Source organism: Melitaea cinxia, chromosome 20 (genome assembly GCF_905220565.1).
Source record: "Melitaea cinxia chromosome 20, ilMelCinx1.1, whole genome shotgun sequence".
NCBI classification, from domain to species: Eukaryota; Metazoa; Arthropoda; class Insecta; order Lepidoptera; family Nymphalidae; genus Melitaea; species Melitaea cinxia.
The window spans coordinates 5,902,255-5,921,893 of record NC_059413.1 but is presented as its reverse complement, the minus strand read 5'-3'; the positions used below and the strand labels follow the sequence as shown (position 1 = coordinate 5,921,893).

At 33.4% G+C, this 19,639-nt stretch overlaps 3 protein-coding genes across 3 annotated transcripts; 1 reads left to right on the top strand and 2 right to left on the bottom strand.

Moving 5' to 3' along the window:
• Positions 1-640: 640 nt before the first annotated feature.
• LOC123663152 (aldo-keto reductase AKR2E4-like) lies at positions 641-7,878 on the bottom strand. Its single transcript, XM_045597851.1, has 6 exons — positions 7,426-7,878; positions 7,012-7,185; positions 4,596-4,712; positions 3,898-4,065; positions 2,278-2,481; positions 641-891 (listed from the first exon to the last, which is right to left on the bottom strand). Exons 1-6 carry the CDS (start codon positions 7,498-7,500, stop codon positions 712-714), a joined length of 918 nt encoding a protein of 305 aa, XP_045453807.1. The 5' UTR covers positions 7,501-7,878; the 3' UTR covers positions 641-711.
• Positions 7,879-8,233: 355 nt separating this feature from the next.
• Positions 8,234-9,067, top strand: LOC123663207 (ribonuclease P protein subunit p29). The gene has a single exon (XM_045597903.1). It carries the CDS (start codon positions 8,431-8,433, stop codon positions 9,058-9,060), a length of 630 nt encoding a protein of 209 aa, XP_045453859.1. The 5' UTR covers positions 8,234-8,430; the 3' UTR covers positions 9,061-9,067.
• Positions 9,068-13,048: 3,981 nt separating this feature from the next.
• On the bottom strand, positions 13,049-14,836 carry LOC123663676. Its single transcript, XM_045598344.1, has one exon. The coding sequence runs from the start codon at positions 14,834-14,836 to the stop codon at positions 13,049-13,051; it is 1,788 nt and encodes a 595-aa protein (XP_045454300.1).
• Positions 14,837-19,639: the final 4,803 nt, after the last annotated feature.

The following is a 19,639-nucleotide window of genomic DNA, read 5'->3' as shown; positions in this document are numbered from 1 at the left end:
TGATATAATAAAAAGAGTATGCAAAATTTCAAGTAAATTCGTCGCACTTAAAGTACAACTACTTTAGTTTAAAAAGTCAATAATGATTTATTACATACTAATATTAGAATTTAGTACTATTTAAGTAAGTAAGGAGTATTAATAGTATATGTGGTACTCATCTTTTATAATAATTAAAAGTTAAAACACTCTGGAGAATAGAAATATCAGTTTGTATTGGTCATTTTAGGGCCTGCTTTACCGGTTGTTGGCAACAAACGCTATTTGACGGATAACGTTATCCAACACATAAAAGTTTGAGGTATATTCTGTTTTATCATCGAATTCCGCTTTATTCGAGAGGAGAATATAAAAGTTGTAGGTTATTCATGGAGGAGAAACAGATCCTAACTACCTCCTGCTGTTAAAGTTTATTCGTAAATTATGTGCAAGATAAACTTTACTACTCACAACCGGTCCTTAGATTAATTCCTGTATATATTTTTTATCCATATGTAAATTAATTTATCTTTAACTTTTTTATCACTGAAAGTATCCATTAAAGGCTATAAGTTGTCACAATGGTACCATAAAGTTATAAAGTACTATAAAATTATATGTATATACATACATTATATGCTATTATTAAATTATATAGTCATTAAATATATAAAACTTTTATTATCACAGACCTATCACAATATACATATATAATCAATCAATACAATAAAATCAGAATGCATAATAGGTACATTTTTCAAAAACTTTCCCTGGAACACATCTATGGTTCAAGTTATAACTATCGACAATATTAATTTCTTCTTTAGTCAATTCGAAATCGAAAATATTGAAATTCTCTTCGATGCGTGACTTTGAAAACGACTTCGGTATGACGGGTATGCCGCGTTGAGTCTACAAAAAAAAATAGTAACATCATTATATAAACAACCTCTCTGATGTAGTGGTGCGTGTACCGCGTAGGCGCCTAAACACCGGCGGTTTACAGGTTCGATTCCCACCCGGGAATTATATTTGTATTTGTAAAAATATTTGTTTCTAGTTTAAATGTCTGTGTTTGTGGGGTTTTCCCACCGTGCCTCGGAGAGCACGTTAAGCTGTCGGTCCCGGTTGTTATCATAGACACTTGATAGTGTTCGTTACTCATAATAGGATTAGTAGGAGATTATTTTTCTAGACTTTGTAGATCCTCAATAATGATGTTCACTACTAGCTTTCCGCTACGTCTCCGCCCGCATGGATTACACCATTTTATAATAATAATAATAATAAATATTTACACAATACACACACAATCGTCTGTTCCTAAAGTAAGCAACTTAATGCTTGTGTTATAGGTAACAGCCGAGTGGTATATAGCTACATTTTTTTTTTTCGATGAACATACTTATAAATAATACATATATAAATAAATATTTATATTACACCCAGACTCGGGGTGGGAATCGAACCCACAACCCTCGGAGCAGAAAGCAGGGTCACTACAAACTGTACCAACGGGCTAGTCTTTTGTTCCGATTTTTTTTCAACAAAATATACTATGTCATTCAGTGATAATATAGCATTCTTATGGTGAAGTAATTTGTAAAACCGGTCCAGTAGTTTGAGTTTATCCGTTACAAACAGACAAAATAATAATATAAAAATTGCAGACTACTAAGTAACCATAACCAGCACGGTCTTATTACACAGGTCGGGAAACTACAGTGATGGGGGTACGTTGGCTTAATGGTTAAAAGTCGCCAGAGGCATGAATGGCATGACGATCGCTTAGTGCATAAGACCGTGTGCAACGAAGACAGAATAGCATTCTGTCTCTTTCTATCACACGTCACGCATTTATGTTTTAAAATATAACCAATTACAATGAAATGTTAGTCAATATAATCATTACAATGAAACGTCACTCAATATAACCAATTACAATGAAGGTCGCCACCGCACCACGTAACAACACTAAGCGATAGTAGTGACGTACAGCAACGTACAGCAACGTACAACGGCATTGAAGCGATCGAAAAGTTAGACATTATCATACTAATCTCTCACCATTGAAATTGAGCTTAGTGTTTGACCTGTGTAATAAGACCGTGATAACCACTTTTTATGACATATAATAATTTTGAGTACTTTAATTTAGAACCATAAAAAGATTGATAGCCTACGACTATTATTTTTTTAAGTTTTGTCATCATTTTAGGTCATATTTAAAAATAAAAAAAAAAATAAAAAAATAAATAAAAAATTAAAAAAATTAAAAATTCTTTCGGAGACTCTCACCAAATATCTCAAAGCAATCTGAGCTCGAGTCTTGCCATACTTTTCAGCAATAGCTCCCAATTTCGCATCTGTTTTGATTACATCTTTTCCTATAAATTCCGGTCTAGCTTCAGAAATAAGACCTAGAGGTGTGTAAGCGACAGGAACAATATCCTTACCCTTGCAAAAATTAACTAATTTGTGTTGGGTAAATGTTGGATTTATCTGTAAAAAAATGATTGTTAAGTTAGATTTTGTGAACTAAAGTCCACAATTTAATTAAATTAAATGTCTAACAAAAATGTCCTAATAAAAATTAAATATCCCATTTTATACGTCAACTTATCGTTATGAGTTCTAAAAACGTATAATTATTATTCTATAAAAAAGAATCATTAAATGTATTTACAAAACTATTATATTTATATGTATATTAGCGGACCTGTCCGGAATAACAACTACCAAATTCGATTGCTAACCTATCGACAGTAGCTGTTGAATTATGTTTTAGAACCACCCAAAAACCCATTGAATGATTTGACATGATTCAACGAAATTGAGAACCCATTGAAATGTAAACATGATTGAACGAAATTGGTCCAGCCGTTTAGGTAAATTTAGATGACAAATACATTATACAGAAGAATTAATATAAAAAATTCATGTTACGATGTATGTGGGCGATATACTCCGAAACTACTGAATTTGGTCCAACTTGGGAGATAGGTTAGATTTTATAGTTTGGCTAATGAAAGTAGATACTGAAAAAACGCGGCATATTAAAAAAATACATTCTGGCAACTTCAAAGACGTGCCATCTTATTTATTTGTTTTCTTTAAAGTGTTACCATACTCTGATTCCGATTCTTCCCAATATCTTTTAAAATCGCCGAAATTTGTCAGTGTTTATAAGAAGATTTATGTTGCCGAGTATATTTATATTGTACTAAATTCTAATTGTGTTTTCAGACGTAGTTATTGGATTAATTAAGGATTTGCATTGGTTTTAATATTATTTATATTTAAATCTTAGTAGGTTACGGCTAGATATTCCCCGATTAAAGAGGTAATATACCCGATGGTGGGAACCCTACAGTGTTGTCATTTAAAAAGTATGCAAAAAAATCGAGTATCTACTTTCGTTAGCCAGACTATAATTATCCCAACTGGAGTAGATAGGTGGCCTTACTATCCGTACGTGAATCCAAAACGTCTGAACCAATTTTTATCAAATTTTGTAAACATCTGTAATTTGGTACAACTTTGGAGATAGGGTAGTTTTTATCTCAATTGGACCCGGTAAGTGGCGCTGCTATCGGTATGTAAGCATTCTAATTTGGCAGCTGTTTTCCGGGCAGAAGGTCTGGCGGGTCCGCTTGTCTTATATATAAAATTAATATATAAAAGTCGTATATAGAATTCGTGTCACAATGTTAGTTACCATGCTCCTCCGAAACGGATGGACCGATTTTTATGAAATTTTGTGTGCATATCGGGTAGGTCTGAGAATCGGCCAACATCTATTTTTCATACCCCTAAGTTATAAGGGGGGGGGGATGGATTAAGGGGCTTAATAACATATATGGCAAAACAACGTTAGTGGGGTCAGCTAGTTACGATATAAATATTTTACTGTATTACCTCAATTTGGTTAACAACAGGCTTAATGCGGGCATTTTTTAACAGCCTTTCTAGCTGTTGCTCATTAAAATTAGAAACCCCGATTGATTTTACGAGACCAAGGTTCACTGCCTCTTCCATACCTCTCCATGTTTCAATATAATCAATTGCGGTATCCTCACCGTTTGCCTACGAAAGTAGAAAATTAAATATTACATTATTTTTTTACTCTTATACATAACAGCACTGCTGCGGATATTCACATCCGCATCTGCAGACGTAACAGAGAGTAACGTAGAGACGTAAACAGAAGTAATGACATAAAATGATGGTTACATCCTCATTTACGACATATTGGTTAGGTTTTAGTTATGTTTTAATTAGTGTTATTGCACAGTTAGTGCTTATTCAAGTTGTGATTGATGAATTATTTATGTAAAATAATGTAACATTCTATTGGTAAAGTAATTTTTAAAACGTTCTAGTAATTTTTGAGATTATCCTGAGAGTTCTAAGTATGTAATTAACTATAAACAAAAATCTCAAGAATGATTTGGTTTCCCGATTTTTGTTTCTAATAATATTAGTATAGGTTGCAATCTCTAAAAAAATAAACTTAAACCGCAAGTAATAAAAAAAATATATGAATATGATGGCATTATATAATTAATTAAATTTACTAAAAAAACAATTACATGAAAGAAAAAAATGATACCTACATTAATCGAAACCGGCCAGTGAATCAAGTACAAATCAAAGTAATCTAATTTCGTTTGTTCCAATGACTCCTTTAATGCGGGTATAACGTCATTTTCAGCATGACGATCATTCCACAGCTGTGAATTAAAAACGCAAATATCAAATATAACAAATTTTAAATAGTTTTTTTTTTTTTTCTTCTTTTATTTAATTTGAAGGAAAATGAAACAATGCTGTCATCAGAACAAAATCAAAATGTACAAGTTGTATTCGTCCAACTACTGTGCAATAATATAATGTTTACATTTAAAAACTAAAAAAAAAATACAAAAAATATTAAATAAAGTGCATTCTGCCAGATCGGCTATAGGGAAAAATCGTACAACCCATATATTCTGCGAAATACGAGACATTGTTGAGTGTTGTTTGACGTTTAGACTGGTAACGGTCTGCTGCGCGCAATTCAATAAAACAACCTAATTTTGAATATTCTCGCGTAAATCCAATTTACCCTGGGATTTATTATACAATTATTTGATAAGTTTTTGGATTTTTGAGTTATTTATATAACTATATAATAATTTCGTCTAATGATTCATTGATTCCATTTCCTTATATTTATTCTATTACAGGCGGAGATCCGATCTTACATATTTTGGAAACATCGGATAGAAAAAATTGGTAAGCTTTTTGCAAAATGTTTGGTTACATTGATTCTCAAAGTTTTTAAATAAGTATTTAAAATTACATTTTGAGGTGCGGTTAGCAGAGAATACTTACTATTACTCTATATTTTAAAAGGTAAGTTCACTCAGGAAAACGTTGTGTTTTCTTTTGTTGTTAAAAAAAAGGAAGAAACATTTAAATGAAGAAATTTTTAATACATTAAACCAATTCTCAAAGGTTGAGAACCATAGAAAGTTTCAAGGTTACGTAGATTGACTAAGATCGGACTACCATCATGATAAAAAAATAAAATCGTGATATTTTTGTAGCCCTATTAATATAGTATATTTATAATATAAATCTAAATATACAAGGCGTCTTGATCATTATACAAGGTAGTCTGGAACTTCGGACCTACCATGCATAGGTCCGTTTTTTCCCTGGAACTTTTTATTTTTACCTTAACTTTAAGCTTGTATAAAACAAAAGGGCGTGTAAAGAAATAACAAAAATAATAAAGATAAAAGTGGAGCAAGTCTACGTCACAGAATGTGTGACGCGTCGTGCCCGATCGCGCCGATTTGGCCTGATCGTGACGTGATATTAAATTATGTGGTGTCATGGGACACCCGGTAGGAACGAAGTTCCTTTGGATAGTATAGAAGCAACACAATTTGAAAAAAAAAATGAATTTTATATAAATTTTTAAGTAGTTCTTGATTTTCTTTTTAATTTTGTTGATTGGTTGTTAATTAAGTACATAAAAGTATTTAGGAAATTTAGTATTTTAGAAAATAACAAATACCGTAAAATAAAATAAATCAAACAAAATAATAATAATAATTCATACTATTAAGTGAAATAAAAAAACATATGTCTTTATTTATTTTTGTCGACGGTATAAAATTACATAAATAATTTTAAAAAAAGTTTACTAGTAATATTTTAGTTTTACAAACGTCATATTATACAGTCGTGTGACTGATATTACGTCACTTATATTATATATTTTTCTTACGGTTTTAGTATCACATTTTTTTCAGTTCGGTCGCCCAGCCAAATGTCAAGCCTGCCGTAAGGAACTTCGTTCCAATAAAATATACTTATATAAACAAGTCAATTTACGTTTTTGTCATAATCTTAGAAATTCTCACTAAAAAAAAAACTAATAAACATGTAACACAATGGTTTTTCATGTGGTACATTGAAAAATAATTCGATCTTAGCTGAACATGCCTTGATTTGAAACATAACAATGCACACATATTTAGTAAATAGATGCAGTCATAATTGATGTAAAGTTAACAATATTTCAGGTAATTTAACCTTTCAAGTGTAAGGTTGGGTACGGTACACCCAGACCAAGATAAATCGATCAATACGCTTCAGCCTGTAATATCAAACTACTGGGCATAGGCCTCTTTCCCCATGTAGGAGGAGTTCAGAGTTTAATCCACCACGCCGTTCCAATACGGGTTGATGGATATATTCCCTACTATGAGTAACGATCGCTTTTAGATGAACATGATAACAACCGGGACCGACGGCTTAACGTGCTCTGCGAGGCACGGTGGGGAGACCCACAAGGACTGCAAAAACACCCAGACCACAGCAAACACCTGTATGGCCAATACAAAATCGATCAATAGCTTAACACCAAATTGTTATTTTTTAAACATTTAGAAAAAAAACTATATACCATAAAGAAATTTCGCATATAATAAATGAATGAGCCTCTAACTGCCGTTTAATAAAAAACTTCATATTTACCTTATTTGTTACAAATACATCTTCTCTTTTAATTAACCCTGCTTTGATTTTGTTTGCTATACCTTCCCCTACCTCTTGTTCATTTTTATATATACTTGCGGTATCAATGTGTCTGTAGCCTGCTTCTAACCCCCACTCTATGGCTTGACGATACTGCCCTGGTTCTGCTTTACGCTGAAATGTAAAAAGCAGTATAACAATCAATTTAATTTTTTCCTTTAATAAAAGTATATAGTGCTTATCTAATATTAACGAAAAAAAATTAAAAAAGAAATCAATAAAAACAAAAATGTAAATAAAATATAGCTTTCATTTCTTTTGTTTTTCATTACAGATTGTGAAAAATTATTATTTTCACGTACTAAAAATATTACCTTAAATATATATAATTATACCTTAAAAAAATTTACTTACCGCATATGTGCCCAAACCAATCATAGGCATTTCAAATCCATTATTAAATGTAACTTTCGGAACTTTGGAAGACATTTTAATGCAGATATTACACTGGTAAAGATTTTAGATATATATATGAATTAATATCACATAAACAGAATCGTAAATATGTAAAGTACAAGCGTTTACAATCGCAGATTTCGTTATATCAAGTGTTGAATGGTAGATTTATATTCACTTTTATATTGTTTTCCGAAACTATGAGATAAGTAGTGGTATAATGATAACCTTTCCTCGTCGTGAGGATTGAAAAATTGATTGATTGATTAGTTCAATATATTTTAGTCGACTAGTCGTATAAGTAGTATTGTAGTATAATTCAATTAAATTGTTATCATGTAACCATTCAACATATAGACTTGTACGGCTTTTATATAGGTAAGTATATAAGCCTATAAGTCCCTTTTAACATTTCTTTTAATTTATGCTATGCATATAAGGTATAAAAGTCAGTTTGACACATAATCAGTGCGTTCCACATAGCGACCGCAACGGTAGCAACGCTTTCCGTCGTTCCACCTAAGTCGCTCGCAATATGGAAGCTGGTTTTTGCAGAATTGAATGAGAGATAACATTCACAATTTAACATCAACAGTTGTTTTTTCAAATTCCCGTCACAGTTTGATGAAAGCCAACTCTAACCCACCTATATTTGTGGGCGAAGTAGGCATGATGTGGTCGCGAACAGTGATCATCTATGACGTCGATCGATTGCTCGCGACGACTACGGGCTTTAGATGTAACGAAAGAATGCGCATTACATTTACAATCGTTGCAGTCGTTCAATGGAATGTACCCAATATGTTATCTGTGACTTGACTGCAGTCTAACAATGTCAAAACAACATTCCATATGTTTGTCAGCGTGTTAGGTACTTTTTGTAAACATTCTATTTAGGAAATGTAGGTTAATACTAATATTATATATTGACGTAAAAATAGGAATTAACCAATTAAAGTAACAATGTCAAGGTTAGAAATAAAGGACGAGGCTTCACAATCAATAGTGAACTTTTTAAAATCTCATGTTCCAAAGTCTGATGGATACAATATAGAAACTGAATTAAAAAAAGATTTTGTACTCGCCAAAAAGAAAAGTAAAGATAAAAAAAAGAAGCAAAAGAGAAAAAAGTCCAAAGTTTTGACACGGAAAGAGAAAAAAGCTCTCGGTTTTTATTCAATCCCACGGAACAGTGTGCAGTATAAGGACATGTTGGCGCTTAACGAAATTTGGACAGGATATATATGTGAAATGCTCGAATTAGAGAAACAGGTGCCAGACATGTTGAGTAAAACGTGGGATCAGTTTACCCAGACGTTTTATAAAGCTGACTTCCATGGTGCCATGATAGAAGTCGTTCGCTCTAAGTGCCCTAGCTATGTCGGAAAAAAGGGTATATGTATAATGGACACTAAAAACACTTTCAAAATTGTTTCAGAAGATAATATAGTGACCACCATACCAAAAAAAGGCAGCGTCTTTAAAGTGTTTGTGAAAAATTTAGCTTTGTGTATTTTTGGCAAACATTTGTGTGCAAGACCAGCAGAACGATCGAACAAAAAAATTAAAAGTTATTTACATCCGGATTTGTGATTGTTGTTTTTTTTTTTTTATAAAAAAAAATTGTAATAAAATTAACTTTTTCTTTGGAACTACTAATATATTAAGATTTACCAGTTGTAATCTTTTAATTATATTGGCTTAACCAAGATCGCCATTTAGAAACTCCCAATGTTTCAGCAACATTTCGGATGCCGTGGTCACGGGCAACATTCTACCAAACTAAAACTTAGTACTTAGCTACCAGCTGTATCAGAAAATAATGTCTATATTTTAGCTTGCTTATTGAGGTGGTATACTGTTTTTTGCTGTGTGGTTATGGCAGTAAAGAATATAGCAGCATCTTCGGTGTGACAAAGCCAGCTCTGTGGTCACCAACCCGTCTGCCCAGTGTGGTGATTATGGGCAACACACATGAATTCACACCATTTTTGGCGCGAACTTGTGGAGGCCTATGTCCAGCCGTGGACTGCGATAGGCTGAAGTGAAGTAAAATACTGTCACGTGTGTAATGATGTGAAACATACATGAAAAATTTGTCAAAAATAATTTTTCCACGCCTCCAGAGAATATACGTAACGTAAACTAAATTTTATGTAGTTTCTCTTTTTCAGAAACACCATATAAAAATGTATTAATGTTGTGTTCCAATTACAGCTATGAGCTACTTAAATTTTATTCACCTTAGAACCTTACAGTTGTTTGGTACATCTGAAGTTAGCTATACCAAACAACTGTAGTACATGGGTTACTGGAGAACCCAAAACTAAAATGAGTGTAAAAAAAATTGACAAAGAGATAATTAACCAAATGTTTTAATTTAAATCAAATAGGAACTAGTCATTGCAAACCAGTTGAAAAATTAACCTAAACAATTAATTTGAGCACTTTTCATTAATTTTGACTTGATGACACAAACAAATAAAATTTTACACTTATGGTATCTTGTCTTGCTCTTGTGATCCTTCTGTCTTCAACAGAAGCCACATTGACCCTGTGATAATCAATGATCATACTATCACCTAGCAAAGGTTTTTTTGTGAATGCAATAGTTTTTGATTATTAACGGACCATTTTCCGCAACTCGACGTCTCCGTGCGCCTATTTTGCGTTACTGGCTGTGGACACTATTCGTGCCAGCCCAGCTCCTTAAGGGCGCCTAGCAGACCCTTCACGTTGCCGACGACTTCCTGGAGCGACCTCGGTGTCCCGAGGTGTCGTGCCCTGTAGTTCGCCACACAACCGCATTCCAGCAGGATATGTTTTCTGCTTCCATGCACGCTCTGCGTAGGGGGCTGTCTGTAACACCTAAATTGTGTGTTTGTTACGCAAGGCATGTCCGGTAAGAGCCCCGATCAGTAGTCGGAGCTGAGCTCTCCCATAACCGCGAAGTTTGCGGGACAATCCTGGGTCAATCCTCGGAAGAGCTTTCTTGGTCTGCTTGCAGGTAATTAGTAATTATTAGGTTTGTCTAATATTCTTGGTGCGTTACCTTGGTGTTGTGTCGCAGCTGGCTGCGCAACCATCCGAAAGGCAGGGGCAGAATGGGTTCGGGTCCGTAGACCCTCAACTCCGATCCCTTCCTCGCCAGTCGATCAGGCGCGTCGTTGCCTCGCGATCCACTGTGACTCTTTATCCATTGAAGGGTAATGGTGTTTGTTTCACTTACCTTCGGCAGAGCTCGATGGCACTCGTATATTAGCCCTAATGTCATAATGTCGCTCTGCGCTCTGTCGCTTGCAGGACCGATCTACTATCGGAAAGTATACGGATTGGAAAACCCTACACCTCTCTGGAGTTGATCGCTGTTGTTGCCATTATGATTCCCGTACATTCTGCCTGGAAGACAGTATTATGGATTCTCAATGGCGATGAGAATGCAATAGTTTCTCTGTAAGACCTTAAAATTTTCCTTCCACTTCAAGTTTTAGTCAAAAACCTCACCAAATATCACCAAGAGGGGTAGGGGTCAAAAAGTTGCTAAAAACAACACGTGAATAATGGACGACCCCTATAATATGACTTAAACAATGTACCGTTAATGATATTATTGTGTGGGTCACAAATAATTAAAATACAGAAGGATATCATCATATCACAGCAGCCTTTCGCTGTCCACTACTGGACAAAAGCCTCCACAAGTTCACGCCAAAAATGGCGTGAACTCATGTATTTTGCCCATAGTCACCACTAATTATTTGTATTATATAATGAATAGATATATAATACAGAAGGATATAATTTGTATTATATAATGTACTAGCTGACCTGGAGAACTTCGTACCACCATTTTTTTTTTTAATTTGTACTAAAAATATCGCAGTCATTAATTGAAATAAAATATAGCCTATCTTTCAAGTTGGATCAAACTGCACACGGTGTGCAAATTTGATTAAAATTGGTTAAGTAGTTTAGGAGTCCATTGCAAACAAACAACGTGATGACACATGTAATATATTAAGATAATGAAAAAAAGTTTTAATCTAGGTATAGTATTATTAAGAATTTTCAAAATAAATCATAATTTAGAATTTAAATGTAATCTAAATTCTTTTGATTAAGTCGTATCACGTATTGCCTGAGCCTGAGCGCGCAAGCGAGAGCGCGGAACAAGCGATAGAGAGGCACAATCGGCTGAAGCAGCTTGTGACACATTTATCACTCTTCTCGTGTCACGTCAGATCTAGCAGTTCGAAATAATTCACTGACAATGATTGAATTAAATTAATAAAAGTGTGCAATTTTTCATCAATGTTTCTTTATGACGTAAAACTATCGTCCGTAAACCGAATTTACAGACAATTCTTTTTTTTTTTGACTGGGGAGCAGTAGCAAAAAAAACTTAATTTTTATTATGTTTGTATGTGTCATTGAAATTTATGTAGTTGTTTATTTAAATATCAACTACGATATATTTGTTTTTGACGGTAATATACCGGAAATAACCGCTCTGGTGTAGGTGGGTGTGTGTGCCATGTCGGTGATTTCGGTCTATACTTACACCTGCGGTTTGCGAGTTAGATTCCCACTCGGGTTGGATATTTGTATCGACAAATAGTTTTTTCCCGGTTTGGATGTCTGTCTTATTTGTGGAACACAACCACCCACCATGCCTCCGAGAGCACGTTACGTTGTCGTTCCGGATTGTTGTAATAAATAGGTACCTAATAGCGATTGTTACTAATGGTAGGAACATATTCGCCAACCTGCAGTGGAGCAGCATGATGGATTAAGGTCCAATCCTTCTCCGAAATTGAGAATGATGCCTATGCCCAGCTGTGGGATGTTACAGGCTGAATCGAAAAATAAGATGGGTCACATTAGATCACTTTAATAAATCTTTTTTGTTTGAAAGAGAATATCTACTTCAGAGGTAATCTCCCCCATGTTAGGTTTTGATGATGGAATGGAATGAAATTAAATTAATCAAAATATTTATTTCGCTACGGTAATTACATACAGTTATTGTAAAAAAAAAAAATCGTCATTAATTCATAAATTCAAATTAATGGCTTCCAACAGTGCCAAATTAATGTTATGATATTCAAAACGTGTATTTTAAGTCAGAAGTTAATGTTTGTCATATTATTATTTTATTTTTACTGGAGCATATTTAGTAGCGCAACAAGCGCCACTCCTTCTTTTTAAAAGGTATCTTTGTTGATAAATCGTCATAGTTTTTTCACATGGTTACAGTTTTGTTTTATCGTCAGCTCAGCAGCACTCTCTGGTAAGTCTCGAATAGAAATAATAAACTAACAATGATTTATAATGTACCTACTAATTTATAACATTTATTTAATCAACTTGAGAAATCGTCAGATAAATAGCTATACAGTTTTTATAATTGTTTAACTATACCGATGAAGGCTGAAGCAATCCAATAGACTCCGTATCATCAGCGTGTGATTAAATAATTATGTGTATAATATTAATAATTAACAATTCAATTCAGATAATATACGAGTATTTACAAAAAAAGTTAATGATGAGATGAACATAGTAACAGATGCTTATCCACTTATGCTTTATTTTTAGCATAATCGTGCAATATTCTTCCTTTCTCTTTTCTCATCTCGCATTTACTCCATAACATTTCTACGATAAACACAACAAAACTTATTATATACATTGCAATAAGTCCCTCAAATAATGATTTCAAAGTCCCAATATCCATCGCCTTAAATGAGTTTTCATGTTTATTTGACTTTTCGAAATTATACTTCAGAAGCGATTTGAATGTATAATCGTTTGTTATTTTTGCAAACAATCCTGACTCCAATATTTGAGCAGTAAGACTAGAAATTTCCAGTGCTGCTGGGAAACGAGGCCGTACATGGAAACTTGCTGGTAGAGTAATAACACTTTGCTCGAGAACTGATAAAACTGGACCATAGACCCTTATTTGAAATTTGTCACCCATCAATAAATATCTTCTTCCATGTGCTATATCTTTAACATATTTCGCTATATTCTTCAATTTTATCATTTCATATTTAGATTCAATTGACGTATTTCGGTAGTATTTCTTTAACACTATCGGACCTCCTAATTCATTTACAGATTTTACGGCTTCATCAAGTGTTCTCAATTCAGGTTCTAAAATAGTTTTACGTAAACCTTCAATTAGTTGCCCTTCGTATAATATTTGAAAACACATACAAAACCAAATCCAAAATATGAACAAGCTATTAATAAGCCAACTACGGGAGTTTTTACGCATGCTTTGACAGAGAAATATTCCAAGCATTTTAAAAATTATTGCATTACGTGATTCGTTCTCATTTTTTTCAAATTTTATGACGATTTTTATTGTAAAGAACATAATAAGAAAAGCAGCTATTATAAACAGTGTTGATATGTTGTAAAAAGGTAGCAGCATCTTCGCCCACTCGTATATTTCTCGGCGAATCGGCAAAAACCAAACTATATTAATCTGTATGTGCACGTGAGACCCTAGTGCAACAGAGTTTCGTTTCCTTGTCCATACGAGACTCGGTATCATTATATCGGCATTGCTATCTTTAAATTCCGTAAAGTTTTCCAAAGACGAATCTATAAAGTGATTTGGACGCCCATAGTCTATAAGTCTTACTATATCCATTGAACAATTTAATTTTTCAAAAATGATTCGAAGTAGATAACTATCAATACCGGCAAGTTCTGTGAGAGTGCCATTATTTTTTTCGAAAATAGTGTAGGGCATATATTCATGAGCAGTTACTCGGATTGGACAGTTATAAAAATTGTTGTATTTCCTTATAAATAATGTAGTATTAAGCATCTTATCAATGCTCATATCTATAGCTGTATGATTTGAGCAATATCCGTTTCCATATGGTTTGTAAGTTGAAAGCCTTATTTTACCTTCGGCATCGTTCCTTACTATTATTATGTCACCAACATCGTTTTTCAAAGCTATTTTAGTATAGTCATCAACTGAATGTGTCTTATCGTTAGTCAATAGCATAATCACACGTATAGAAACTAAGATTATTTTGTTTATTTTTTTAAGAAAATATTCGAACTCATCTGGAGCATCAGCAAAGAAAACCGTCTGTCGGTATAAAATTACATCATGGAAGTTAGCGTCGTCAAAACTGACAGAACTATTAATGTTAACTGTAACTACCGTACCTTTGTACTTTTCCAGAAATTGTGTTACAGCGTATTGATTACTTCGCCACCATATAACGGCAGTTAAACGATCAAATTCGTATTCTCGATTCGCTACAAAAACTGCGTAGTCGATTAGTTCACAACCATTTGAAATATATATAAATCCAATGAACGAAAGTAGTGCTAACATTTTTCAGTTGTAGAAAAGCATAAGTCAATTGGAAGAAAAAATAAAAGCGGAATGATCCTACTTAAGGAACACCTCTATTGTTTCTAGTGAACACCAGGTTGACACTTGACAGAATGATTAATACCATCTATGTGTTTGTTCATTGATTAGCTTTGTTTATTAGTTATACAAATATTATTACGAAATTATTATTTTCCGATCACGTGTGTACGATTATTCAATTAATCAATACACATAACAAAAATGTAACGGATCGCTGTCTGTACATTTAAGATATATGAGAAACAATATTATTGGGACCTTTATCAACGCACATAGCACCCAAAACAATGATTGTCAGAATTTTGATCTGTCTGTCTGTGCGTTTTTGCACGCTAATCTTAGAAACGGCTTATCCGATTTAGATGCAGTTTTTTCTAATATATTATGGCAAGCTTAGCTTAACATTTAGTGTTTATTTCATGACAATCAGTTCATAAATAAAAAGTTATGCCAATTTAAAGAATCACGTTGAACATGTAATATATACGTAACGTTTCTAAATCTGCTATATCTAATTTTAATAAAACTCTTTCTACAATTAATAAAAATGAAGAAAGACTTAACGACGCCATAGAAAATCTATCATCTAGCTTAACAAGTATGACAATAAATACTGATTCTCTTCTATTTCGGGCAAAGATACAGGAAGTGTTTAATGTGCTTCAATCAAGTCTCCTAAACTTATCCTATAAATTAGAAGATATGGTTAACTCTATATTATTAATGTATGTATTAATGTACATGAGTTTAAATGTATTCCAATTCCTTTGCCTCATGATAATAATATACCTAATTCTTTTGCCTTAATTATTCCATACGCAAAATATGTAGCGGTTAATAATGATAAAACCAGTTATTGCATCCTTGATGATCTATACAATGATCTCCGATAATCTTCAAATTTATTCTCACGCTAAGTTGACAGATTTACCTACATCAATAAGCAATTTAAATAATGACTTGAATAACATATATAGATGGAGTAACTCCTACGGATTAAACATAAATCCCTCAAAATGTCAAGTCATTATTATCGGTAGTCCTAAACTTGTGTGTCGAATAGATTGGTCACTTATACCACCAGTCGTTTATAACAACGCCGTAATCAGTTACAGCGACACAGTCAAAAATCTCGGAATTATCTTCGATAGATATCTTTCTTGGGCACCTCAGCTGAGTGAGATGAGCCGTAAACTATTTGCAGCTATCGGATCACTACGACGACTGCAATATTACCTCTCTTTGCCTACCAAAATTAAATTAGCACAGTCACTCCTTCTACCAATTCATGACTATGCTGACACTTGCTATCTTGATCTTAAAGAGGAGCAATTAAATAAGCTTGAGTGCCTTCAAAATCTTTGCATACGGTTCATATTTGGTCTTCGCAAATATGACCACGTTTCCGAATTTCGCAGTTGTCTCAAGTGGCTTCCGATTCGCTTTCGCAGGAATAATCACATACTCTCGCTACTATATTGTATACTTTTTCATTCTGATACACCTCTGTACCTTAAGGAGCGTTTCAAGTATCTTTGTAATACACAGGAACGCACCCTTAGATCTGAGTCTACTTTGATGCTTGAAACCCCAGCTCACACCACTTCTTTTTACTCCAATTCCTTTTCAGTTAAAGATGTTCAACTTTGGAACGCTCTACCTCTTCCTATAAAACAAGCCCAATCCCTGTCTTGCTTTAAAAAATACCTCAAGGCGCACTATTTGTCACTTAGTACGTCATAATTGTTTTTATCTCTGCATAACATATTGTAGGAGTATCGCTTCACTTGTATTTTTAACCGACTTCCAAAAAAGGAGGAGGTTCTCAATTCGACTGTACTTTTTCTTTTTTTTTTTCTTTTTTTTTTATGTATGTTACATCAGAACTTTTGACTGGGTGGAGCGATTTCGACAAATTTTCTTTTAATCGAAAGGTGGTGTGTGCCAATTGGTCCCATTTAAATTTATTTGAGATCTAACAACTACTTTTCGAGCTATATCGAATAATGCGTTTTTACTTGACGCTTTTTTCGTCGACCTACGTTGTATTATACCGCATAACTTCCTACTGGATATATCGATTTTGATAATTCTTTTTTGTTGGAAAGGAGATATCCCAAGCTTAGTACCATGATAAGGAAACCAGGATCTGATGATGGGATCCCAGAGAAATTGATGGAAATTCTTGAAAATCCGCAATAACTTTTTACTGGATCTACCGATTTTGATAATTCTTTTTTTTTGGAAAGAAGATATCTCTAGTCTAGTACCATGATAAGGAAACCAGGATCTGATGATGGGATCCCAGAGAAATCGAGGGAAACTCTTGAAAATCCGCAATAACTTTTTACTGGGTATACCGATTTTAATAATTTTTAATTTAATCGAAAGCTGATGTTTGTCCTGTGGTCACATATAAATTTTATTGAGATCTGATAACTACTTTTTGAGTAATCTTTGATAACGCGCAGTTACTTGAGTATTTTTTCGTCGATCTACGTTGTATTACTCGTCGGTGTAATTGAAGTCGGTTTTTTTTTTCGTTTGCGAGCAAACACAATTATGTATTCTATGCTATTATTCATATTATATGTATTTCGTTTATATGTAGGTATATGTGTATGTATGTCTGTGTATATATATATATATATATATATATATATATATATATATATATATATATATATATATATATATATATATATATATATATATATGTGTGTATATATATATATGTTTGTATGTATGTATTGTGCTGTATATGTATGTGTATTTGTACTCGATAGTTGATATTGTTCTAGGTGACACTAATTGTCACTTCTCTGTATACACTTCCCTACCGCTTTTTCACTACGCTGTGTCCTATATGCCCAAAGGTTGTCTGGAAGAGATCGCTACTCTAGCGATAAGACCGCCTTTGTACACTGTTTTATTTTTATTTTTTTATTTGTAATATGTTATTGTGTTGATTGTTGTTGTGTACAATAAAGAGTATCTATCTATCTATCTACAATTGTCAAACTACCCTCAATGACAATTTTATTTGTAATAATTTAAAAGAATTCAATATTGTCCAGAACCCAATCTGTGAAACAGAAATTATGTCTAAAGTTCTATATTCACTTCCTAAAGAGTGTAAAACAAAATTTATTTCGGGAGATGTACACTTTTGGCAATCGTTAGGAAATAATAAATGGATTTTTACTCATTCCTCCCCCACAAGACTACACCTCAATTGTGAAAACGATAACTTTGATGTAACGATACTGGGTACTGGTATTGTCAATTTGAAACCAAAATGTAACGGTTATTGCAAAGATGTAAAACTTATAAGTTCAATTAATCCTAAAATGTATTCAAATTAAATTCATTCTGATTTTAATCTTATTAATGATTCATGTTGCAACTTCAATGCTTTTATGAAATTTAATGACACGATTAATTATAAATCTGTAAAATTAAATACTAAATTAGATTTAGACAAATTTATTAACTTAAATTAATAATAACTTAAATGTGCTGTGTGGCTACGGCACTAAAGAATTTAGCCACCCTCTCTCTTCCCGTGGGTGTCGTAAGAGGCGACTAAGGGATAACAAGGTTCCACAACCATCTTGGAACTTAAGAAGCCGACCGATGGCGGGATAACCATTCAACTGCTGGCTTTGAAATACACAGGCCGAAGACGGGCAGCAGCGTCTTCGGTGCGACAAAGCCAGCCCTGCGGTCGCCAACCCGCCTGCCCAGCGACTATGGGCAAAACACATGAGTTCACGTTATTTTTGACGTAAACTTGTGGAGGCCTATGTCCAGCAGTGGACTGTATAGGCTGTAATGATGATGAATGATGATGATTAACTTAAATTCTGAAACTGATAGTCTACTAGATCTTATAAACAATTTAAATCTAGATGATAATTTTGAATTTACTAATCCACAGTCAATAATGTTCTATGTTTCTATATCTCTGTTTTTAGTATTTATAATCTGGGGGTACGGTAGTGCATCCGCCAAGACGAGCCAAAAAAAAAAAAAGCTCTACCTATCTTTTCTCGATGCGCTTCGTCGTTTTTTTGAACCCCCATAACTTGGGTTTGGATTATACCAGATAAACAAAATTCTCGAAATATGATGTTAATAGTAGACTTATTAAACATATAAAGTTTCAATTGCATAGCTCTTATACTTTAGATTTTATTAATATCTAAAAAACCCCGATTTCGTCACTCACTGATGATCATCAAAATTCTTAGAGTACTTCCTGAAGTCCCAGAAAGCTGAAATTTAGTATGTAAGCTAGTATTAGTACACAAACAACAAAAAAATTCTAAAACTTGGAACTTTTACCCCCCAACCCCTTAAACTAGGGGATGGAAGTTTGTATGAGACTTCCGCAAATTTTGATGCTAGAGGTCTGAAAATCGATATACGGACTCCTTGTTACTCCTTGTTATAAATAATAATAATAAAATACATAAAAAATAAAAATCGGTTATTAGTTTATGTCGAAAATTTACATTTTGTAATTTTGGTATTTAAGTTTTGGCGTTTGCATATCAGTTCAACATAAAATCAAAAACATCATGCTTAAACCGAATATGGTGAAGATTGGATGATATTTATGGCATAAAATGTGTCGGAGGTAAAATGCAGCTATAATATTGTCATAAGCAACTTACAAAAAGAAGTGAAATCCCACCAAAAACATTTTCGTGTAAAATGTTGTCAAGACGAGATCGTATGGCTCGCACTGTCAAAAAG